The sequence below is a fragment of the Benincasa hispida genome, chromosome 3, assembly GCF_027475165.1.
Source record: "Benincasa hispida cultivar pf3 chromosome 3, pf3_genome.v1.1, whole genome shotgun sequence".
NCBI classification, from domain to species: domain Eukaryota; kingdom Viridiplantae; phylum Streptophyta; class Magnoliopsida; order Cucurbitales; family Cucurbitaceae; genus Benincasa; species Benincasa hispida.
In genome coordinates, this window is record NC_143480.1 from 40,770,645 (window position 1) to 40,797,007 (window position 26,363).

At 29.3% G+C, this 26,363-nt stretch overlaps 2 protein-coding genes across 2 annotated transcripts; both read left to right on the top strand.

Moving 5' to 3' along the window:
- Positions 1-3,870: 3,870 nt before the first annotated feature.
- Positions 3,871-11,784, top strand: LOC120072799 (exocyst complex component EXO70A1). The gene is made up of 11 exons (XM_039025306.2): positions 3,871-4,228; positions 4,501-4,596; positions 5,909-6,114; positions 6,954-7,196; positions 8,002-8,140; positions 8,235-8,447; positions 9,077-9,282; positions 9,785-9,982; positions 10,068-10,167; positions 10,973-11,211; positions 11,303-11,784. The coding sequence occupies exons 1-11, from the start codon at positions 4,070-4,072 to the stop codon at positions 11,418-11,420; spliced, it is 1,917 nt and encodes a 638-aa protein (XP_038881234.2). The 5' UTR covers positions 3,871-4,069; the 3' UTR covers positions 11,421-11,784.
- Positions 11,785-23,045: 11,261 nt separating this feature from the next.
- On the top strand, positions 23,046-24,684 carry LOC120072670 (NDR1/HIN1-like protein 1). The gene has a single exon (XM_039025106.2). The coding sequence runs from the start codon at positions 23,740-23,742 to the stop codon at positions 24,364-24,366; it is 627 nt and encodes a 208-aa protein (XP_038881034.1). The 5' UTR covers positions 23,046-23,739; the 3' UTR covers positions 24,367-24,684.
- The last annotated feature ends 1,679 nt before the right edge of the window (positions 24,685-26,363 follow it).

Below are 26,363 nucleotides of genomic sequence, written 5' to 3' on the forward strand. Positions count from 1 at the left end.
GTTCTAAAATTTTGTTATATCTTATCAATATTTTTAACAATTTTATCATTTGAAATAATTTTTTTTTTTTTATAAAAAATTGATATAGATTTTGAAAACATGTTTATAAAGTAAACAACAAAATAATCAAAGAAGTCGGAGAGAGATGTAAATATATCTCATTTTCAAAAAATCAAATGAGTAACCTAAAATATAACTATTTTTTGTATAGATGACGTAAAAAATCATGACGAACTGAAAATTTGACTTGATTTTTCAAAATAAGTTTGTTTAACATTTTGCTAGTATTTAGCAAGACATTTTTATTATATTTTCTTTTCATTATTACTATTTGACTTCCCGTTTTCCCTATCCCTTTTCTTTCAACTTTTCGCTTTTCTCCTTACATTGCCTCTCGCTCTCCTCAATGTCGCAGTGATGGCTTTGGCTAGAGGTCGTCATTGAAAAAGAAAAATGAGAGCAAGATGAAACATATGGAGTGTGAAAGTAAGTGACAACATAGAAAATATGAGGCATGAGAAAAAGGTTAAATTATAAAAAAATACCTCTCAATTTTATATTCTGTGTACAAATTGTCCATCAAATTTTAAAAGTTTCAAGAATATCCTTAAATTTAAAAAAAAAAGTTAAAAAAATATTATTATTTTAGATGGAAATTGTTAAAGTTTTGTTTCAAAAATACCATTAACATAATAAAAATTCAAAAATACCTTTACGATTTGTATTTGAACAAAAACCGTTAATTTCTCGCTCGTGACAAAAATGACTTTAAAAATAAACAAAATTAAAAAATTCTCATACTGATCAATTTATTTGAAGTTTTCTTAAGTTTGAAAAGAACCAATTTTAAAATAAATTATATCGACATTGTCATTGTTTTCATATAGGTACTCTCATATTTATCTTAATTTTTCAATTCTTAACTTACACCAATTTTCTCACCAACCAAGATAAAAACCAAAGTTTTAAGTTAAAGACATAAAATACCACAAAATTTCACAAAATTTCAGAACAAAAATCTTCTCTTGAAACATACCAAAACGGTAAATAATCAAATAAAAAAAATATTTAGTTATTAACACATACTCAACTACTAACATACAATTTTGTTAAAATATTTCAAGTCTTAAAATCACGTGGTACTTCATTTATTATATTTCTTCTTCTTGTAGTTCATATGTCTTAATTAAAGTGAAATTTTATTTATTTATTTATTTTAGATAAATAAGTGGTAAATAGTTAACAAAAATGGGTGTCAAGAAGGGAAGTAAGAGGTTAAATAAATAAAACTGCACACTTTAATTAAGGTATATGAACTATAATAAAAAGAAAGATAATAAATAAAACACCAAAATTTTAAGACTTAAATATTTTAACAATATTGTACATTAGTAGTTGAATGTATGTCAATAGCCAAATACATTTTTTATTTTACTATTAAATTTTGTGGCATTTTATGTTTTAACTTAAAGTTTTGGTTATTGAGAAAATCAGTGTAAGCTAACAATTAGAATAAGTGAAATATGAGAGTACCTATATGAAAAAAATGAGGCTATCTATAAAATTTATTTTAAAATTGGTTCTTTTTGAACAAAAGAAAACTTCAAACAAATTGATTAGTATGAGCATTTTAAAAAAAAATTTAAAGTCATTTTTGTCATGAGAAATTAATTGTTTTTGTTCAGATACTAACGGTTGAGGTATTTTTGAATTTTTATTAAGTTGAGAGTATTTTTGAAATGTTTTGAAAGTTTAGAGTATTTTTTAAACAAGATTTTAACGGTTTCCATCCAAAATTAACGGCAAAGGTGTTTTTTGAATTATTTTTTAAAGTTTAAGAGTATTTTTGAAACATTTGAAATTTTGAAGGTATTTTTGACACAAAGTGTAAAGTTCATAGATATTTTTTATAATTTAATGTAAGAAAAATAGGGAGTCAAATTTTTTCGAACAAATTTGAAGTTAGGATAAAACATTGACTTTTGAAATGATACTTTGTACTCTTATCCAATGAACCATATGGCAAAAATATTAACACATGTTCATTATATTTTTCATTCACACGTTAGATTTCTTGAAGCCTATATATATATATATATATATATTTTTTGTTTCTTAAACTTATTACAAAAATATTGCAGTATTCAAACAATTTAAAAAAAAAAAAAAAAAAAAAAAAAAAAAAAAAGGCATTTTAAATAGTCAGTGCCCAATACCATGCTAAACTACAAAATTTTAAAACACCAACAAAAATCATGTCTTGAAGACGACAAGAAACGCTTGACGAAAAGACGCCAAGCTATTTGAAATAATAATGTGCTGATTAGAATACCATATACGTCTCTATATTTTAAAGTTTATTCTGTCTAGTTCTTATACTTTTAATTATTTAATTTTTATCCTCATATTTTCAATAGTCTTATATTTAATTCTTCTAAATTAAATTTTAATAAAATTAATTAAATAATAATAATAATAATATTTTTTATGCAAAAAAAAATATAATATGTGAATATGTTTTCAAAACTTAAGGTTCAAATGCTAATACATAATTGTTTTTTCCTTTTAAAAATCAACGATAAACTAGTTGTGAGACTAAATTTAAGATTTATTGAGAGTACAAAGACTAAAATTAGACCATTGAAAATACATGAATTAAATTAAATAAATTACAAAATATAATTTTAACCGAATATTTTTATATGCAGTTTAACAACTACCATATTTTTATAATAAGTTACAAACACTATCAACTATTATATATATACTATTTGAAATTGGGTGTACATGGTTTGAGTTGGATTGAGTTGAGGGTGTTTTTAGACCAACCAAAAATTCGGATTGATTGGGTTGATAACCTAAAAGTCCCAAATAAATCTTCCATCCAACCCAACCCTTAAAATTTGGGTTGGATTATCGGATTATAATTTTTTTTTCTTTTTAATTAACAATATGTAAATTTATCTATGATTAGTAACTAAAATCTCATAAAATGCCAATGTTAACTGCCAAACATCTATGGTTTTTATTACAAACTTTAAACAAAGCAAGTACTATAGCAATTGTAAAAGAAATTAAAAATTCACAGTTAATCAATATAAAAGTAATAAAAAACTTTAAACAAAGAGTCATATATATTTTTATTAATATGTATATAATTCGGTTGGGTTGGGTCAACTTAGATTTTTTTTAACCAACCCAACAAAAATAAGAAAAGTTTAACCCAACCCGAGGTAAGAATAAAACTAACCCAACTCAACCCTTACATTTTAGGTTGGATAGTCTTGGTTGTTTGGATTGTCGGGTCATTTGAATACTTCTATACGAAACTATTTGAATACTTCTATACGAAACTCAATTATTTTAATAAGTTTAAAAAACTGTTATATTAAAAAAAGTTTAAATATTATTTTGGTCCTCATACTTGTGATTTTGGTTCATTTTAGTCTCTATATTTTTAAAATATTCATTTTGATCCTTAAACTTTCAATTTTGGTTCATTTTAGTACTTGTACTTTCAAAACATTCATCTTAGTCCATATACTTTCAAAAAGTAATTATTTTGGTCATTTAACTTTCATATTTACTTTATTTCTAAAGAATCAAAATGATATTTTTTTAAAGTTTAAGAACCAAAATGAATCAAAATTAAAAATATAAAGATCAAAATAAATCTTTTAGAAGTAGAAACTCTAAAACAAACTAAAGTTGAAATTACAAGTATCAAAATAAACATTTAAAAAAATAGAAGAACCAAAATTGTAAGGTAAGGTACGTATTTAAACTAAAAAAACCGATTTCCTCCGGGTAAATTTCGGGATTTTCAACCGGGCCCACTTAAGGTGGACCGTAAGTATATAAAAGGGGCCCATATTCTGACAAGGAATAGCTTTCCGGAACCACCTTCATTTTTTCGTCCAGCATTTCGACGGGAGACCTGAAAAAGGCGAAAAAAAGGCAACAGAAGCTTTCGCATGGCTGAATTCTGTATCTGAATCGGCTTCTTCTCGTGATCACGCTCCGCTCTCCCATACCACACCACATTGGGAGGGGAAAACTTCCATCTCCAATGGGGGTTCCACAGACCATGGAAATTCTGACCGAGAGAGCCGCACTTGTGCGAGAGTCGCTTCAAAAGAGCCAGAATGTCACCGAGAGCATGGTCTCCATTCTTGGCTCTTTCGACTACCGTCTCTCCGCCCTAGAAACCGCAATGCGTCCTACTCAGGTGCTTTTTCATGCTCCCTTGCTTAGCTTCAAGAATTTGGAAACTGCATTCGTTAGACTTGGTTTATTTGTTCTGAGAATTCTGCGAATTTCTTCGTATGATTCGTACTGTGTGTGAATTTGTATTGTTATCATGATCATGCCATCTATTTTCCGTTAATTATGAGATCTGCTTGACGATGTGTTGATACGTTTGATTGAGTTCAAGGAATCCGGAGAATTGCTGTTATTGATTATACTCGTTTGTATTTTCTTTTGATTTTTTTGGGATAGATAAGAACTCATTCAATTCGGAGGGCGCATGAGAATATTGACAAGACATTGAAGGCTGCAGAAAGTATGCTAGCTCAGTTTGATCTTACACGCAAGGTTGATTGCTCTTACCTTCTCATTCCTTCTTGTTTATTGATCATTTTGTGGAAAGAAGAGGCGCGGCTTCTGATTTGCTGCTGCTTGTTATTATTATATGTGTTTCGTCCTGTAACAATTGTAGTAAGTTGAAATAAAATATATCATCCCCAAGCCATGTTCGTAATCATGCCTTGCTACTAATTGGATTTTAATTGACTATAAGTTTTCTGCTGAGTTTATTTTTATTTTATTTAGTGCATTATGGCGTATTGGAAATTTACATGAAATTTGGTGTTCTAGTAGTAGCATTTCAGGGTGACCTCACGTCTCAAATTGTTTGGGTACTTCAATAGATTGTTTGGGTACTTTTAAAGCTTCCATTTGCATCATCCGGACAGTTTTCTTCGCCCTACCCCTCTTTAATTCTATTTCACTACGTCTACAACTTGGAAGCACAAATCGTATCAGTAAAATAATAATAGTAATAATAATAGTAATAATAATAATCACCTGGAGAAATCTCGTCGCAACATGCTAGAGGCACACGTTGGACAAAAATAGTTGGAACTTCTTTTGTTCTTCTTTATTTAACGCACGGTGGGACACACAAGATGTAATTGAAACCCCTTGTGCATTCTTCTCTGGTTCACAGAGAGCCACATATTTACATTTGTCTCAGACTGTAGGATTGTTTCTCACGCTATATTTCTCTCTAATCATGCTAAAATGGGTTGGCATCAAGTGGTATAGACAAAGAGAAAAAAGTAGCTGCGAAATAGTTGGTTCGGGCAGTGCATTGCTTTTATAGTCATGAAAACCTGGTGTTCACCAGGGTTTCTGGCTATTTATGACGAAAAATCCCAGATCATTAGAAACAAAACAAGTTGGAGGTAAATTTACCTATTTTACATGTGTCTATGTATGTTCCTGTGAAAAACATATATCCACGGCATTCTTTAGTATTGCTAAATTTAAGTTTAGGCAGTAGAACTAACCTAAATCATATGTGTCACTATTTTTAATAACTATAAACATGTCTCTGTTGCATTATTTTAATCATATCGACAGCTTGTTTGTTTGCCCATCTCGCAACATGGTTCTCCTTCTTAATGGTATTTTATTATGTAAGAAAGACTGTTAGCAGTTGGCGGTTTTTGGTAGTTTGACCAGGGAATTTTTAGTGTTAGCATTTGGGTCACTAAGTGGCACAGAGTTCCTATTTCTTTGGTTTCATATTTTTCTTTGAAAACTATTATTGTCACTATTTTCAGTTTATGCAACATGATTGTCCGTCTCTAGACGATAACATTACTTCAAATGAAAAATATAGGCCGAGGCTAAAATACTCAGGGGGCCACATGAGGACTTAGAAATGTACTTGGAAGCAATTGATCAATTACGAAGCACAAATTGCTACTTTACTGGGAACAAAATTTTCAAATGTAACGATGCTATTCTTACCCACACAAGCAACTTGCTTGTTAAAGCCATTTCAAAGTTGGAAGATGAGTTCAGACAGCTTTTAACAAATTACAGGTTTGTTTTCTATATTTTTTAATGCTTTTTATGGATAACTGTACTTTGTGGCTGTTCTTACTATTTTAATTCATTTTTTTTAAATAATCTTTTGAATCTTTGTTTTCACGTAATCACCAAGTTGAATAGACTTCCTCTTTTACTTTCTTAGAGAAATTTTTGTTCAGTTTAAGGTTTGAAAAGTTGCTCCATAACAAAAAAATTGTAAATGTCCTTGCTTCTGATTTAAAGTAAGAATCATCTGGTCAACTTATGGTTGGTTAACATTTTTCATAATTGCTTTTATTTTGCTCGGATTTGTGGTTCCATAGAACAGATGTTTGTTTTTGTAATTTCTATTAGAATGAAGATATGAGGCCTTCGATAGTAAATACATCTGAGAGAAAGGGCAAAAAAGGGAATTTAATCTCTATTAGTCGTGCAACGTGTTGTATCATGCATGGGGGAAAGATGGCATTAAATTAATATAGACTCGCGAATGTGGTTAGGGGTGTGGAATTTTTGGCAAGTTAGGTTAGGAGGAGAGGTTACCAGCTTCCTGAAATCAACTATGTGTTTGGAGTCAAAACCCGAGCCCAGGAAGAAAGCCTTTGATAAATAAACAAAGGACTTATTGCTATGGTCACCTTGGTCAACCCAACATTCTAAAATGTTATTCCATCCTTAGGTTGTTATATTGAGCTTACAATATTTTGTTATTCAGATTTGCTGTCTTCCTATCATAATTAGACTTGTAGAAAAGCTAGGCAATTGTTTTAATTAAACGCAAGATTTTTGAGCCACGTTGTACTATTAATCGATATACAAGCACAATGAATGTGGACTTATCATGATTACAGTAAGCCAGTGGATCCTGATCGTCTGTTCGATTGCCTCCCCAACTCTTTGCGTCCATCATCGGCATCTGCGCAGCATGGGGATAGTGGTAGCAAAAATAATTCTGACCATCAGAACAAAAGCTTAGAAGCTGCCATCTTCGTTCCTCCAACTCTTATTCCACCCAGGGTTCTTCCGTTGTTGCATGATTTGGCTCAACAAATGATTCTGGCTGGTCATCAGCAGCAACTGTTTAGAATATACAGGTATCACCTCTGATGGTGTTTGACTAAACGTTTTGAGTACTAGTTTGTTCAATATGAGGGTTGTCTCTCCTGTAACTTGTAAAGTACCTAGATAAGTATATTAGTATGGTATTAGTAAGAGGCATAAAAATAAATTAATTAGGTAGGAAGTTAGTTACTGTATCTTGTTATAAATACAGAGAGGATGAGTGAGTGAAGGTAGGCATTAGTTGATACAATTGTTAGGATACTAACTAACTGCTATAAGATCTGAATATATTGAAATTTAAAGATGAAGAAATACAAGATAAACCAAGTTCAAGGTACTTGGGAACCTCCCTCGTGAGCATACTAACTCAAGCCTTAAACCACTCAACTAATGCCTACCTTCATTCACTCATCCTCTCTCTATTTATAAGGAAACTAACTTCTTATCTAATTACCCTTATGCCCCTTACTAATACCATACTGATATACTTATCTAGGTACCTTACATAACTTTCCCTTCCAAAAAAGACTTTCCTTTTCCTTTGTGTAATATACAAGTTGTAGGTTTATAGATTTCTATGAGAATATGTTGATGATGCTAAGTTGCTTAGTCGCTGACTACCAACTTGAAACTCTGTATTTTACATGTTTTTAGATAAAGTAAATGATATTTGAGTACTGGTTGAGAACAAATCAGTCAATAGCTGTTCAAGGAATGATAAAATGTTTAAACATCGTTTGCTTAAAAATGATGCATCTCACTTCTCTTATACTGTTACTTTCTATTCAGCCCTTCAAAATATGGATCGATGGAATAAATTATTTCTTTTTATATCAGGGATACTCGCTCTTCAGTTTTAGAACAGAGTCTTAGGAAATTAGGTGTTGAGAGGCTTACCAAGGATGATGTCCAGAAAATGCAGTGGGAGGCTCTTGAAGCTAAGATTGGTAACTGGATACATTACATGCGCATTGCTGTAAGGATGTGTCATATTTGGTTGTGGTTATTTAATCATTCTATTCTCAGTCCTATTTTGATTGTTTTCCCAACTTTTTACCCTGTTGAAAAAGGTCAAATTGCTGTTTGCTGGGGAAAGGAAAATCTGTGATCAAATTTTTGACGGTGCAGACTCTCTCCAGGACCAATGCTTCGCTGATGTGACTTCAAACAGTGTGTCAGTGCTACTAAGTTTTGGAGAGGCAATTGCCAGAAGCAAGAGATCTCCAGAAAAATTGTTTGTTCTTTTAGACATGTATGAAATAATGCGAGAACTGCAGTCTGAGGTTCTTCTTCTTCTTCTTCTTCTTCTTTGGTAGTTTATCTTAGGTGTTCAAATAACAAGACTGCAAAGCAACAAGTCCCCATCTATTTATTCAAGTCCTCTTTCCCTCTTTATATTTACATTTTACATTTTCCCTCTCATTTGGTTTGTTTACTTCAGATTTTATATATATGTATAAAATAGTTAGGAGTAAAACTGTAGAATGCTAGGAATACTAGGGTCCAATCTTTATCTTTATTTGTGGGAAACTTTAAAGTGATCCAAGCATCTTCTGTTAGTTAATGATGTGCATGATGATTTATTTTACTCCTTTTTTTGTATGTCTACTACACTTTTACCCGAGTGTAAAACTGCCGATTCACTTTTGAGCATATAATCCGTCTTTTTTGATGGTTGAGATTGCTGTATTACATATTTTTATGGGTTTGTAACATTAAGTTAAAATGAACTATTGGAATCTGAATGTACCCGACTTATTAAATACTGTATTTGCTACCGTAAATTGATGTCAGATTCTTATGCTTTTGTTTGTGAGAAGACCAAAAAAATATTTCCAACAGTGCAACTTGCAAACACTAATATGTGCCCTTTTACCTTTCATTTTTCTTTTTGATGGGGTGCTAAGAGCAGATTGAAACACTTTTTGGAAGTAAAGCATGCTTTGAAATGCGGGATTCTGCATTGAGCTTAACAACACGCCTTGCCGAGACAGCTCAAGAGACCTTTGTTGATTTTGAAGAAGCCGTAGAAAAAGATGCCACAAAAACTGCTGTTCTTGATGGGACTGTTCATCCCTTGACTAGTTATGTGATAAATTACGTCAAGTTTTTGTTTGAGTAAGTTATACTTTCTGTGGCTTCCACTTCAACATTTCTTGTCATATTCCTTCCCCCCCCCCCCCCCCCCAAAAAAAAAAAAAAAAACTACGGCCCACATCCCTGACATACCATGTAACAACACCTGCATTATACGTCCTCCAATTTTCTTGAAGTGCATGCCCTTTCTCAATCATCTTTACAATTGATGTTATTACCTCAAACTATTGCCTATTTTTCTGCTCTGAAACATTTTGTTTTAGTTCGTAGATGATCTCCAAAAGAACTTCTCTGGCTCTCTTTTTCTCCTTTTTTTTCACCCTCCTTGTTGTTGGGTCCTTTGAACATAAGAAATGAGTTTTGATACATGTTATAATTTATAAATCCTTCATTATGGCTGATTGGCCCTTTTCATATGATCTCCTGGCAATTACGTGTCTGTTGTTTTACTTGTTGTTTTTATATCCTATTCATACCCTATAGCTACAAACTACGTTTCTCATAAACAACATAAAATGTACAGCTACCAATCTACTCTGAAGCAGCTATTCCAAGATTTTGACGCTAGTGATCCAGATGCTCAGATAGCAGTGGTAACCACAAGAATCATGCAGGCCCTTCAGACTAATCTTGATGGGAAATCTAAGCAATATAGGGATCCTGCACTAACTCAATTATTTCTGATGAACAATATTCACTATATAGTGAGATCCGTCCGGAGGTTCGTGGTATATTTGGCTTGTACATCAAAAGATTAAGATTTATCTTATTATTATTGGTAATGGTTTGTTCTATTAAGTTCTCAGATCGGAGGCAAAGGATTTGTTGGGTGATGACTGGGTGCAGATACATCGAAGGATTGTGCAGCAGCATGCAAATCAATACAAGCGGATTTCTTGGGCCAAGGTTTGGTTCACTCAATTCTTTCAAAGGGAACTCAAACTCAATCTCTTGATTATTGAATCTATTTCCGCACTTAAATTGCTGCCCCAAAGTTCCAATAGTCAAACAGAAATTTATGTTCTATGGTGTATTGAACATAACCGTTATACTCTGTTGCCTAAATATGTTAAACTTGTTCTTTTAGTTATTGTACTGTAAATCTGTTTGTGAAATTAATTTTAGTTTCAATCTTTTACTTTTGGTTTTCTCTTCTAATGCTGACAATAGATCAGTCTAAGGGCTAAAGTTAGAGAAAGTCCTATCCATATTGGAACTGTCTGTGAAGTGTATGATATGATCTTTTTTATGTCAAGGATGACATCAAGAACTTGCAACCAAGTTGGTGATAAAGTTGGTTTATTTTCCTTGTTCAAGGACTTAATGGCTATTCTGTCATACCTTTTTAGTGATCCATGCATCAGGCTCTTGATGTCTCTTTGTAATCGAAACAAATTTGCTTCACTCGGCCAATGTTTCTCTATATTCTTCATTTTTCTTTGGAATGCCATCTGGAGAGCCAGCACATTAATATGATGTCTCTTATTTACATTAGGATGGGCCAAATAACGTTCATGACTCACATTTGTCATTGTACAATATCTCATTTAATAAGGTCCAGAGGGAACCTTAAAATGCCAATTATGAAACTTTTTCTAGGGACTGTGAAGATCATGGATAACATATTAGCTTTTTCTCGGTATTTTCTATATAAGTTCCAAGAAAACCAAGAACTAGTTAGCATACTAAGATTTTTGTTTCTTGTTTGCAGATTTTGCAGTGCCTTACAGTTCAGGCCTCAGGTAGTGGTGGTGCTTCGGGAGATGGTAGCAGTGGACTTTCAAGAGCTATGGTGAAAGATAGGTTTAAGACTTTTAACATCCAATTTGAAGAACTTCATCAACGGCAATCTCAGTGGACAGTTCCTGACAGTGAGTTGCGGGAGTCATTGAGGTTGGCAGTTGCTGAAGTTTTATTGCCTGCCTACCGATCCTTCATCAAGCGTTTCGGGCATGTTTCTCATTATTTCACTTTAAAATAATCAAACTTTAATGTATAAAATTGTGTATATTTATGTGTAAACTACATACATGTGCAACAGGCCTATGATTGAGAATGGGAAAAATCCTCAAAAATATATCAGATATTCACCCGAGGATCTCGAGCGCATGCTAAATGAATTTTTCGAGGGCAAGACATTCAGTGAGCAAAAGCGCTAGTAGCTTCTCAAAATGCTCTGTAAATGGACAAAGTTAGAGCAGGTACTCCCCCCTCCCCGTTCTTTTCTTCTCTACAAATTGTATCATTTGATTCTGTCTTCCATTTGCGGATATTTTCCACATTTACATGCTCTTAGCGCAGTTGCTAGCAGTATGATAAGTCCTTCCTATTGCAGGCAGCCAGATTTTTTCTTAATGGTCTTGTTGTGTATATGTCAATTTACTCTCTCGATCCTGCCTCTTAACTTATAGTAGTACATAGGAAACTATTCAAAGTTGTGTTTATTAATTGTATCTCTAGATTTTTTCAGAACCGTAATAATTCATGTCAATGTAGAAGAAAAATTCTAATCGCTTGAGCTTAGCCACACTTTCTTCATATGTCTTAAGGTTGCTTGGACTACAGGGAAAAAAAGTTAACCAAAATTTATAATATGGCTGAAGGAAATGAAAGACTTGTATCATCAAACTAAATAGGATGTAATGCATCTCCCTCTCTATACTTTCAATGGTTCCTAGCCAATATACTTGGTGATTCCGAATCCTTAATTGCAGTGGTTAGTATATGATGCTCTCCTTTACACCTCTGTAAAAACAAACTTTTGAAATTTCCACCAAAGCCTTTCCTCACCGTACTCTTCCTTCATTAAGGACTTCTGAGTTCTGAGCAAACTTTTAACATCTATTAGGTGAAAAAGAACTTCCCTCTTTAGTTCCTAAGAGTAAGGATTAGGAGAAGCCTATGCGTGATTTAGATCTTTTTTCCCCCCGTTCATCTTCATTTTCTTCATCAAAGATTAAAATATGATAGCCAAAAACCATTAAAATCACATGATCTGGAGGCCAAGGCTTGCCTACCGTGGCCAATCCGTTGAGGAATGTTCCTCATTTAGTATAATTTAGCACAATTTATCCCAGAAGTTCCTAAGGTTGGAGAAATTTGACGGTTTGGAAAATTAAAGAAGACGCCATGGATTAAGTAAAGTAGAACACCATTTCCTTAGAAACCTCTTATGTTATTGAAGTTGCCTCTTAGTTTTAATGGAAAATCTTCATTAGTATCAATATTTTAAAAAATGAATAGGGGTAAGGGGTGGGATTGTGAACTCGTGGGCTACAGTGTAAGGAGTTAATAAAACATAAAATTGACGTTTTTCTAGTTGGGGAGCCACAAACTCTTTTAGCCAAATAAGGAGTGGTGTTCACAACTCTAAACTCCACTCTCCCAATTCCTTAGTCCTTAGGCCGAAAATTTCTCGATGTGGGCCTAGACATATTCAAGCCCCCAGGTGCAGCCTTTATGCCTCGCTTGAAGCGCACTCAAGACACGCACCTGAATGAATGCTTGTGGTGTGCACCTCGGAGCCTCAAACCCAAGTTTTTGCTTTCTTTTTCCAATTTTTCTAATTTTCAAGGGAGAAGTGCATGAACTTTCTTATCGTCTGAAATAAAACCTCTATTTTGTTAAACTTGTTATCACATCATACTAATTCTTTTTCATAAATTTAGAATATACTCATAAATAAAAGTTTACATTCTTTTTAGTCGTGGAGGGCTACTGAGCTTTAAAAAGCACTGGTCAATATCTTTGTCTTTGTGGGTACATCTACATGATCTGAATTTGTAAACACTTGTAAGGTGGAACAAGCAAAAGCAAATTTAACCTTTCGGCCTTGAAGCTTTTTGGTAAATATAATGATGACTAATGTCATCTTCTTCGATCCAAAATATTACGATAATTACAAAAGGGAAGAGGAAGACTACTGAATATAAGCCAAATTATGATATTTGATGGTCAAAGTTTTTCCCATAATAGTACACATGTTTTTTTTTTCTATTAGAGCTGAATTTTTCTAGTTTTATATCTTTTGAGGATTAATTTAGGCATAACTTTAATATCCTTTCTAGGTTTTAAATGCAAATTTCATTATCCTTATTTGCAACATAATAAGAAAAAAGGAAAAATAAAAACAAATGTTAAGAAAATGAAGATGGAGCCCATAATTGTTCATCATGTACGATTATTATATATAATTAAGAGAATTTTATTATATAATTTTTTATGAGATTAAGATATTAAGCAGTATTCAATAATTACTAAAAGTTGTGATTTTCGTTTGAGATACGGTGAAGAGAATAGCTTTTCAATATATATTTTTAAATAAATTTTTATCAAATACAACTTTGGAATGTTTTCATAAACCAAATTATTGTTTTATGCAACAACATGATGACTCTTTAAAAAAAACTACCTTTTTAGTCATCGAATTTTGAAGCATGAATGTACTTGATTTTTGAGTCTTGAAAGTACAACTAAATCATCTGGTTTTTTAATTTTCAAAATATTGGAATCTTTTAAGTCCATTTACAAATTTAGGACTAAAAAAAGTATACATTAAAAATTGAGGGACAAAATGTACATATTCTTAAAAATTTTAAAACTTAAAAAATATGTTTTAAAATGTTAGGGACCAAACTTCATCATCGTATTCTTTAAAAGTCAAGATTAAAAGGGTGGTTTTTGCTATCTTTTAATTTCTTTTTGCCATTTTCTTTCTTGGAATTATCCTATTTGATAATTTCCAAACCTTTTTTCTCCTGTGTTGGCCTACCTTCCCTAAGCGCGTGACATACAAGGCAAATGTTTTTCAATGGTCCGTGCTTTACACGCATCCTATACCACCTCAAAAGAACACAACGGCTTTGTCACTTCACAACTCAATTGGACAATTTGTATGAAATTTGTGGTTAATTTAAAAGCATAAGGAAAATATTATTATTTAAAATATTTTGATTAGGTATGTTCGAGAATTGAAAATCATGCCAACCATTTTAATAGTACTTCTATTATTATTAATTAACTATAATATCTCTTTGGATTTTTACTTAATTTTAATTTTCAACTTCTAAGATAATTCTATTTTAGTTCGTAAATTTTTACTGAGTTTATTTTAATATTAGAAAATTATATTTATTCTATTCTGACTCATATTTTTGTATCTCTACTTTTGTTCTTGAAATTTATTTTTTTTAGTAATTGAATTTTAAATGCTTGATATTTTAATTCTGGCCGCTATTTTGCTTTTAACAAATGGATAATATGGATTTGAGATGCGTTCTATTATGACTTGCGTCAGTGTCCCATAGGTTACTCAAAAGGTATATGTAGAAATTTTTTCCCCAAATTTTTTCCACTTTTTAATTTTTTTTAGATTTCTTTGTTTTCCCTTCTCTCCTCAAATTCAAGAGTCTGTATATATCTATTGCTTATTTTCTGTGAAGTTTATACACAAATAAAAATATTTTTCTATTTTTTTTTAAATATTACATTTGTGTGTGTATATATATATATATAGTGCACTAATATTTATGTATTAAGAAAACTTTCCTTGATAAAGGGGAGGAAAGAGGGAAAGTATATGAGGAATATTGTGTAAATCAAGGAAGATAGTGTGTAGGGTTATTTAGGGAAAAGGGAAAATGAATTAAACCACAAATTCAAAACTCCCTAAGCCCTACAAATTCCTATCTTCAATCCCACAATATATATATATATATATATATTTGAGATAAATCCCAATAATTCTACTGGTCCATTTCCACATGCTACCTTTTCCAACTTATCAAAACATATCTTTTTTCCACCTCAATTCTTGCTTTTTCAAACCATACAATATTTTAATGAATTACATCTCCAATTGTCCTATTAAATCTCATGGAATCACAAGTACTTCCTAGAATGTGCATTGGGAAAATAATATCTTTTTCGAGAAACACAAAAAGATAAATTAAGATTAAAAAAAAATTACCAGTGTACTCATATTCATGCATCCAAATAATTTTTTTTTTTTATTAATGTACTTATTACTTTCTAATTTTAATTTGATACATCATTAAATAATATATTGATTTATTTCATTGGTCTCACATTATTCTTAAATATTTCTATCATGACGAATGATGAATAGATATAGTATGCAAAAATTCTCTATACTATGATAATACTAGAATCTTTCCGGTGCATCATATATAAAAAATGTTAAAAGAAGTAAGAAAATTTTGGTATGTGGTCGATTATGATTGAAAAATTCGGTGGGATGCACAAATATGGCTATAGCCTAAGATGCACTGAAGTGTATATACGTGTGTATATATATAATATTCAATATTAAAATTCAAGTTAAATTATAGTTGTAGTCCTAAATTTTGAGATTTGTGTTTATTTGATCCTTCAATTTTTTATTTTACAATAGGTTTCTCAAAAGAGTTTTTAAAAATTGATTGATCTATGAAATATAAATTTTAATTTTATGTCAAATGGAACTTTAAATTTTTTATTTTGTTTCTAGTAATATGCCAATATTTTTTTTTTTTTAAAACTAAATTTGTAAATTTGCAAGTTCAAAAATAAAATAGATACAAACCAAATTTGTAATTTTGAAAAGTTCAAAGTACATACCTAAATTTGTAATTTCAACCTTAAAATTCTATATATATAAGATTTTGATCTATCAATTTGTGTTGTTATTTGTTGGTTTCTTTTTCATTTTCTCTTTGGTGGGTCTGTTTTTGACTTTTTGTTGAGTGATAGTTAAGTGATGTTTAAGAGCGTTTAAGGCATAAATTTGTTTTTGTCTAATGTATTATATATCTCATCTTCTTTTCAATATTTTCTTCACATTTTATGAGTAGTTTAGTTTTTCTTCTTGAAAATGTATTAAGCTTTTTGAACAAGTTTTTTTTTTTGGGTCATGTTAAAAGATAATAATGTGAAATTTCAAAAGAGAATACTCAGAGAGTTTAGGGTCTAGGAGAGTAATTTTATATAATCATAAAGATGAGTTAAAAGAAAAAGACTTTTGAAATTTCTTTTTAAGTTAAATTACAAAGTTAATTGAGAAAATTAGAATTTAATATCTATAGAGGAATTTTCAAAAATAGAAAAATAAGGAAAAATATTTACACAAATAATGAAATTTACTTATAGTTGTGATAGTTATTATTATCAATGTCTATCACAAATAAATGCTGATAAACTTCTGTCAGCATCTTTCAATGATAGAAATTGTTACGAGTCTATCACTTATACACATTAATAGAAGTTTATAAGTGTTTATCAGTAATAGAAACGGATAGAAGTCCATCATTGATACTATCCGTGATAAAAACTTATACAAGTCTATCATTGATAGAGGTTGATAGAAGTCTATTTGTGTCTACCAGTGTTTTTTTTTTGTTATTTTTGTAAATAATTTGGCATTTTTCTTATATGTGAAAATTTATCCAAAAAATTGTAAAAGTTAGAACTTTGTTTGTGATTTGATATAATCTCATAAATAGTTATTGCGGGTTGATATTTTTACATAGATTTTATCAAAACATAAAAACTAAATTCTACCTTCCATCAAATCATGCGAACCAAATTTATAATTTAACATTTTTTTTATTTTAAGTTTTTAAGCTTGGTATGTTTTAGTGAATATTTTTGTTTGATTTGATTTTCTCCTTTTTTTTTTTTGCCCCACATACCCCAATAGCAAAGGAAGCAAAGTTTTTGGTCAACATCTAACATCTTCCCCAACAAAAAATCCAAAACGACACCTATATATATGTAATATTCCAAAACTATTTTTTGTAAAAAAATAATCAATCAATCATAAAGCATCTTTGCCAAATAAAAATCACCAATAAATTGTGAATAGAAAACCCTAGAAGAAAACTATATAGTATATTACAAATGAGTACATTTATTACATATTGTTATTTAAACAATTAACAATTAACAATTATACCTACATGAAAATGATGCAATAAGAGAGCCCATATATATGTCTTATACCTTTCTTCTTATCTAACAAAACTTGGATGTATCCCATTAAACCAATATTCTATTGATAATATTAGTAGATCCACTAGTCCTTTGTTGCTACCCTAATTTACTTAGGCGTTTGTATCATATTATTATTATTTGTTATGTACTAACTATTCGAAAAGTGTGTGAAAGATTGAGACGCCCTCACTTTTGAAAAATAAAAAAATATGTACAAAAACAACCTTTCTTCTTTATTATATAAAATTAAATATGAAAATTGAGATGGCCTAAAATTTCTCTCAAAGGTAATATTTTCAAAGATATATATAGATATAAATATATACAATGTATTTATTTTAAATTACGTTCAAAAAACAGGACCTATTTTAAAGAAAAATGTAGCCTTTCAAATTTCAATGGATTTCTATATAAGAAAAGGAAATATGGTCATTTAGGTTAAACTAATATTTGTATTTGGTCGCATTAAGCTACAACATGACAATGACGAGTTAATTATGATAGTTATAAAAAAAATAGTTCAAAATGATATAATTATATCCATAAAGAAAGTGATATGATCGAAAAGAATTTATTTTATGATGACTTGTTATATCATCAAAATTGACAAATAAATTCTAGATGATTCACTTTTTCTTATTAAATATCAATGTATTAAGTTTCAAAATCGTTATCAAAAAGTTTTTAAATAATTTTTATATATAATCAGAATTCAATTCTAATAATCTTTTCTATTAGAATAACTCTTTACATGTGCGTAAATATAAAGTATAGTTTAATTGATTAAGACATCAACGATATTTTATTTTAAGTTGTATATCTGAATCTCCGTTGTTACTTATTTCTTTTTATAAAAATATAAATACATACGAAAGTTAACAAATTATATTTTATATTATCTTTTAGGACATAAGAAAGGAGTTGATTTAAAATTACGGGTGTACATGGGTTGAGTTGGGTTGGGTTGAAGGTGCTTTTCTGGACTAATTCAAAAATTCGGGTTGGTTGGATTAGCAACCCAAAAACTCAAGTAAAGTCTCTAACCCAACCCTTAAAATTCGGGTTTGATTAGGTTGGGTTGTCGGATTATAACTTTTTTTTTCTTTTTAATTAAAAATATGTAAATTTATGTACAACACATGACTAATAATTAAAATCTTATAAAATTCAAATGGTAAAGACCAAATCTCTAAGATATTTAATGCAAACTTCAAATAAAGACAAATATCATAATAATTTTTTTTAAAAAAATATTTAAAATTCATAAATTAATCAATACAAAGTAGTCAAAATTTAAACAAAGAAAAATATATATAGTATATTATATTTATATATATAAAATTCGTGTTAGATTAGGTCAACCCAAATTTTTTGGTTTAACCTAATCCAACCTAAAATAAAACTAACACAACTCAACCTTTATATTTTGGGTTTAATAATTCATATTGTTCAGGTTGTCGAATTATTTGAACACCCTATTTAAAACATTTCACGAGTCCATTATATATATATATATATATATATATGCAAAGAGGAAAAGTAGAATTGAACGGCCATAAAAGTGGATGGAGTGAATGTCTTTTTATGTGTGGAAAGCATAAAAGCTTTTCATTGAAAGAAGAAAATGAAAGCACAATGGTTTAGTAATATGTAACACAACAAAGAAAAAAAAAAGGAGTTTTCATGACACAATTAAAAATGTTCAAAATTACTAAATTACCCTTGATTGGGCTTAGTTTTGATTTCATCCTTTTTAATTTAAAATTTAACTGAATTTTATCACTTAGGCTTAGTTTCATTTTGGTTCCTACTGTAATTTACTTCTTATGATTTGGTTGAATATAAAATTTATATTATTCTTGTAGTCATTTTAGAATCGCATGAATAACCTAAATTTTTGGTCTGAAATGAGATTTAATCCACTTTTTGTATTTAAAAATCTTTTTATCTTTTACTTACGTTATATTTAAGTGAAATTATCGTGACGGTCAGTCGGTACGTAGATTCTTTTTGCTCTATCACTCTCAATCTCCTCTCTCTCTCACTATCTGCAAACAAACTCATCTCTCACTCTTGATCTCCTCTCTTTCTCTTGAGTGAAAACCCACATATTCGACGAACCCATTTCGAAAACCCCTCTTGCAACTGAAAAAACAAAACAGTGAAAAAAATCTCAGAAAAAATCGAGAAAAGGAAGTAGACAAAAAAGAACAAAAAAGAAAAGAGAAGAGTATTTTGGTACTTTTGGCTAATGATAACCTAAGGGAAAAAAAAAATCTTAAGTTTAAAAAAGAGATAAAAAAAAAAAAAAAAAGAAAGAAGAAAGAAGAAAGGCATAATCATCTTGAGTTTTTTTTTTTCTTTAACAATTACCTCATAGTCGTCAAAGTCAGGGACTATAGATTTATTATTAGACTAGATAATGATATCAACATTATGTTAGTTATATATATATATAAAGAGAGAGAGTTTCTCTATATCTATATTAAATTCACTAATGGTAAAAATGAAATAGTTTCAAATTATAAGAGCTAACATTAAATTTTAAAAATCATGAAATTAAAAGTATGATGAAAATATGAAAAATTAAAGGCTAAAAGAAAAAAGAGAGATTAAAACTAGAAGTTACCTCACAAGTCTTCCTATATTTATGTGGTCGGCTTTTGGCAGCATGTGGCGGTTTGAATATTCTCTAATAATTACTCTATTGGAAAAGGAAATGCCATTTTGGAATTAGTTTGGAACCTTCCTTTGCACGTTAACCCCACAACCACTTTTTTCCCTTCTAAAAAAAAAAAATAAAAAATAAAAAATAAATCTATGGTTGACCTTAACCCTAATTTTTTATACAAATTTACCATGAGTTAGAAGTTCTCTAAATTTACCGATGTAAAAAATATCCTATAGTTTTCTATCAATTAATACATGTTTTTTCTTTCTCTACTTCATTATAATCTCTTTGTCGTGAAATATTTATGAATTTTTAAGATTATATAAATCTTGATATCAATCATCATAAAAATATTAGTATTTGTGTACTATTGATATATTGATATATTTTTAAGCCTCACCGATTGAGTAGATAAACAATTGGTTTGTCGATACTCAATCATAAATCGAGATCTTAATATGAAAATGATATTTAGTTATGTTTTGATTCAATTCAATATAGAGACTATCTAATTAATTGTTGTATACTATACATTAAAGTATAAAGACGTCTATTTAAAGTCAAGTGTTTTTATTGTAAGATTTTTAATATTATTATTAGCTAAATGACTTTTACACGTGCATTCTTCTCTCCATTTAATATTATTAAGGTTTTTTTTTATCCAAACATAAATACATTTTTTTAGTACAACAAATATAGGATATATTAGAATTTAAATCTTCGACCTTAAAGGATGAAAATATATAAAAATTATTGTTAAATTATGCTTATATTTGCCCATTTTAATGTTTTTATTGTATAAAGTATTCCTCCACTAATTAACATATTTTCTTAAAATCATGATTGAACTCTCATCTCAACTTAAGAAATCTCCTAAATACAAATCCTCTCTCATTAGACAACCAAATAACTCACTATTTTATTTGTTTTTTCTTTTTTTTTTGGGAAAAATCTTTAATCCAACTTTATGTAGGGTTCATTTATTTCTTAACACAAACAACACTCCAAAATAAAAATGTATGATAATGGATGAGTAAAACTTTTAGGATTAATAATTAAGTATATAACAATTTTTTCAAAAAATTGTAAATATAACATCTTGGTATACTCCGTTGGAGATAGACTCTATCGTTGATGGACTCCTACCAATGATATAGTTTACCATTGATAGACTCCGATAGCTTGATCTAAATTTTGTTATATCTACAAATTTATTTATATTGTGTTATATCAATTAATATTTGGAATCTGATTACTATATCTGCCATAATTATATTACCCCTAAGGATTATTCTTTAAAATAATAATAAATAATTAACAACCAAATATACATGATTGGAAATAATTATTTGCATTGTAAACCAAAAAATAGAGGTAGCTCATGAATCTAATAGGATTTTTTTTTCTAATTGATGATACATATCCTCTAAAGAGGCAACAAATCATGAAAGACTTTTGGAATTGGAATAGGAATAACAAAGGCTTCCCCTTTCCTTTCCTTTCCTTATCTGTTTTTTAGTTGTTAACACTATTTTCTATTTATGATTAGTTTCTTTTTTATGTTATACATCTATATTTGTTATCAATATTCAAGATTACTTAAGTTGAAAATAAAAAAGAGAATTTTTAAAATTAGAAAAATAAAGAAAATTATTTATACAAAATAGTAAAATTTCAATCTTTTTTATAGAGGTCATCTATCAATGATAAACTAATAAAAGTCTATCACTATAAATGCTGAAAGAAGTCTATCAATGCTATAAGTGTTTTTTTTTTTACTATTTTTATAAATAGTTTGACATTTTTTATCTGTAAAAATTTTCCTAGAAAAACTCATCTTTCAAAAATTGTTTATTTATTTTTCTAGAATTTAACTATAAATTTAGATATTTAAAAATGGTGCAAAAATAAGCCTAATTTTCAAGTCGGACTAAAAAGATACACAAAAAGTAGCTAAAATAAAAGACCAAAAAGTAAGAATTTTAGTGTGAAAAAGAAAAAAAAAAAAAAAGTGAGTCATCGCACACCCACAAAATTAAAGCACCAAAAACTTCAATAATTAAAAAGGTTGGAGAAGGCTTTTGTTGACACTTCTCCCCTTCCCATCTCAACTTTCCTCTTGCTTTCTTGTTTTCCCAATTTAATTATTACTAAGTGATCGTAAATAAATTATCTAACTTTATTTTCTAACTACTACTACCACCACCTTCTTATTCCTTTTCAATTATTATTTATTTGGTTGCCTTTCGCTTTTAATTTTATGTACTTTTATCATTATTGTCTTATTCTTTATATATATATACACACACATACATATACATATATACATTTATATTCATAATATCTATGAGACATATAAAATAAGCAATAAATTAAAATTTTAAGAAATACGAATTTCGTAAAATTTTGAGACCTGAAATTTTTTATCAATATAGATACTACACTTTACTGGATGCTTTTTTTATCTTTAAATTAGATTAATAAAAATTGAATGTGATAGAGTTAACGAAATGAACTCTTCGAGTTTGATTGTTCTAAAATATTTTTTCTTAATTTATAGAAAATAAATGTTTATATCCTACTTTGGTTTATCTGTTTTTTTAGTTAACTTTTTATTTTCTCGTTTTTTTGGTACTTTCAAAACATCATTTTAGATATCATAAATTCAATTTCTATTGTTTCAATATGTACTTTAATTTTAAAAATGATAATTTTACTCTAAACTAATACAAAACAAAATAATATGCTTTCTTTTTACAAAGGGAAAATTAATATGCTTTCTTATTAGTTAACATCATTATAATAATTACCAGAAGACATGAAAATGAAATATGGATAAAAAACAATAATAAATACTCTAACTATTCGAGGGCCATGTTTAGGTTGGGAATATCATGCATAATTTTCTATATATATGAAAATTGGAAAATGTTAAGATTTTTTTTAGACGTGACAATTTTGAATATCTAATCTTTATAGGTTAAGATATAAAGTATCATTCTAGTTTCTGTACTTAGAATGATTTAATTTTAGTTTTTATACATTCAAATTATCGAATTATAGTCTCTATAGTTACAATAAATCTTAAATTTAGTTTATACTATTAGTTTATTGTTTATTTTTTTATTTTTTTTATTATCTATGGTGTTTACTATTAATTTTGAAAATATATTCACATATATTGTATTTTCTAATAAAAAAATATTATTGGTCACGAGATAACTTGAGCTTTAATTTGGATTAAAAATTAATTTTAGTGATTGAATTTAAGATCTATCAAAAGTATTGAGATAAAAATAGTATTTTAACTTAAATAATATAACTAATAACTAGTCGATCAACATACAACATCGACAATAACTATAGGTTAAAAAGTATTTTTTTAAAAATTAAAAAATATGGACTAAAAAAACATGTTGAATGATAAAGAAAACGAGTGATGTATAATGCATATATATTCATTTTTATTAAACAAATAATGTGAAAGTAAAAAAAAAAAGTATTTTAAATAATATTAAATGTGTTTTAAAAAAAAAATTAAATAAGACTATTTTCAAGTATAGTAAAATGAGGTAAACAAACATTTTGATATATTTTAAAATATTTTGAATAGTTTTATGATTTAAAATAATTATTCTGTAACATATTTATATATAAAATTTATTATGAACCATCGAAATTAGAGTTCATGATCCATAAATAACACTCCAAATCATCAATCTCTACTACTGATCCTGAGAGAGATAGTGGAAAGAACATCAACGGCTTCAAAACCCACCTTCTTCTCTCTCATCTGATCCACCGGCACCGTCGACGACATGTCAAAGGAATGCGTTCACCATAGCAAGAAACGGCCAAAGCTAATCCGGCGAATCTACGCCGGAATCCTCATTTTCCTCTTCCTCGTCCTCCTCACAATCCTCCTAATTTGGGCCATTCTTCAGCCTACAAAGCCCAAATTCATCATCCAAGACGCTACCGTCTTCCTCTTCAATGTCACCGCCGCTAACTTCATCTCCTCCAGTATCCAAGTCACCGTATCCTCCCGGAACCCTAACGACAAGATCGGAGTCTATTACGACCGCCTCGACGTCTACGCCGTTTACCGGAACCAACAGATCACTCTTCGTACAGTCATTCAACCTACCTACCAAGGCCACAACGATCTCAATATCTGGTCTCCATTCCTCGTCGGTAACGACGTTCCGATCTCTCCGTACAACGGCGCCGCTCTGAATCAGGATCAGGCCGTTGGTACCGTCCAGTTGTCGATCAAACTTGACGGTCGCGTCCGATTCAAGGTCGGTACCTTCATCTCCGGCCGCTACCATCTCAATGTAGACTGTCCGGCGGCAATCATGTTCGGAAATCCTACCGCCGGTATTATCGTCGGTAATAACGCCGTTAAATATCAGTTGGTGCGGCCGTGCAGCGTCAGTGTATAAGCTCCGTTATTGCCGTCAGAATTCTTGCTCTCCGTTCTCTCTCTTAACGCCGTTAGTTTCGATTTTTCTCCGTCTTTTTTTTTTTAAATTTTTTTTTTTAAATTTAGACGATACGTTGGGATAAAGAGTCTATGAATTGTAAATTTTTCCAAAGAATAAAAAGTGAAAATAATATAGTAATTAAAATTATTAATGTGAATTTGTATAAAAGAGAGCAAAAATTTAAAGGTCGGTGGCAAATTGTGTAATTTTGTGTTAAAAGTTGTATTTAATATTTATAATGGAAAAATTTTAATATAATGTTTTAAAGATTGTGTATATCTTCTGCTCATTTCCATTTTGCGTGACCTTCGGACGTTGCCGTGTCATTTTCGTTGCCGTGTCATTTTCGTTGCATTACTCAACTTGTTTCGCTTCATTTTTTAGCCCCCCCTTTCCAATTTTACCCCTCTTTTTTTTAATTATTATTATTATTTGGAGATTTTTTTTTTTTTAAAAAAAACTATTTGCACAATATAGTAAAAGTTTAACCTTCTTTGATAGATATTGATAGAGACCGATAAAAGTCTATCTATGATAAAAAGTCTATTATTGATACTATGTGATAATGCTGAAAGAAGTTTATTAACATTTTTTTTGCTATTTGTATAAACAGTGATATTTTTTCTATATGTATAAATTTTCCTTATTATTATTATTACCATGTTTTATTTTTTTTAATTAAATATTTATTTAAAAACTTACAAAATGACTAAAATGGTTTTCTTTTTAACCATGGAAGTTTATTATTCAAATTATCGTGTAGAATATAGTTTAAAGTATGCTATTATTATGCTTTGATGATTTAAGTTGGTACCAAGTGGTTATTATTAAACAAACTAAAAAATTATTGCTCAAATAAAATGATATTGCTTACTACAGATTGAAATAATGCTTATAAGAGTGTGTTTGACCTAAGGACTTAGGAAGTAGGAATATTGAAAAGAGTTTGTGAACTTCACTCCTTGTTTAGCCTAAGGAGTTGATGAGTCTCACTGTTGAAAAATATCAATTTTATATCTTATCAACTCCTTCCACTATAGGTCTCGATTGTTTACAACTTCCTAAATTTTGTAACGACTTATTCCTTACTATTCCACTATTTGTCTCAAACACTTCCTTTGATTTTACAATCAACATTAAAAGAAAATTAAAATTTGATCCTATTATAAATTTTATCCGATAAACTTTTGGTTATCCTCCCCTTATAATATATAATCATAAAAAAAATATATATTTGAGTTGATTATGTGACATCTGCAAATTAAGATTTATTTAACTTTTGTTTCAATAGATAAGTAGTTCGGATATTTGTATTCGTTTTTTCTTCTTTAATCTATTTGAATAAAAAATTGGAGTGAGTGATATAGGACATTACTTTTTATATATTTACACCAACTTAAAAACAATTATATAATATTTTAAAAATTATTTATATATATTAGGTACAAGTTTTTTTTTTTTTTTTTTTTTTACCTCTTCTTGTTCTTTCTTTCTTTCTTTCTTTTTTTTTTTTTAAAAAAATCAAATGTGAATGAATGATATAATTTCAATAAAACATTATCCAAAGAAAATGAAGATTATTTATGAGAAGCCATTAAAAATTCCATAAGAAAGATGAAAAAATCCTTTTGGAAGTTTGTGCAAAACCCCATCCAAATCCAACCCAAATACAAAGTACCACACTTCTTTTCTTCTTCTTTGTTTTTCCTTTTATTTTTCTGAATGAAAAAAGAAAAAAGAAAAAAGAAAAAAGAAAAAAGAAAAAAGAAAAAAAGAAAAAAAGAAAAAAAAAAAAGACCAAAAAAAGTTTTTGGTGGGGTGGGTTGATATTGGATGCACATGGTAATAGGGCAAATATTGCAAATTGGAAAATGGTGGTCCTTTTCCAATCTCACAATCAATAACAACTCTCTTACCTAACAATAATTGCATAAACAAAAACACTTTTTTTTCCC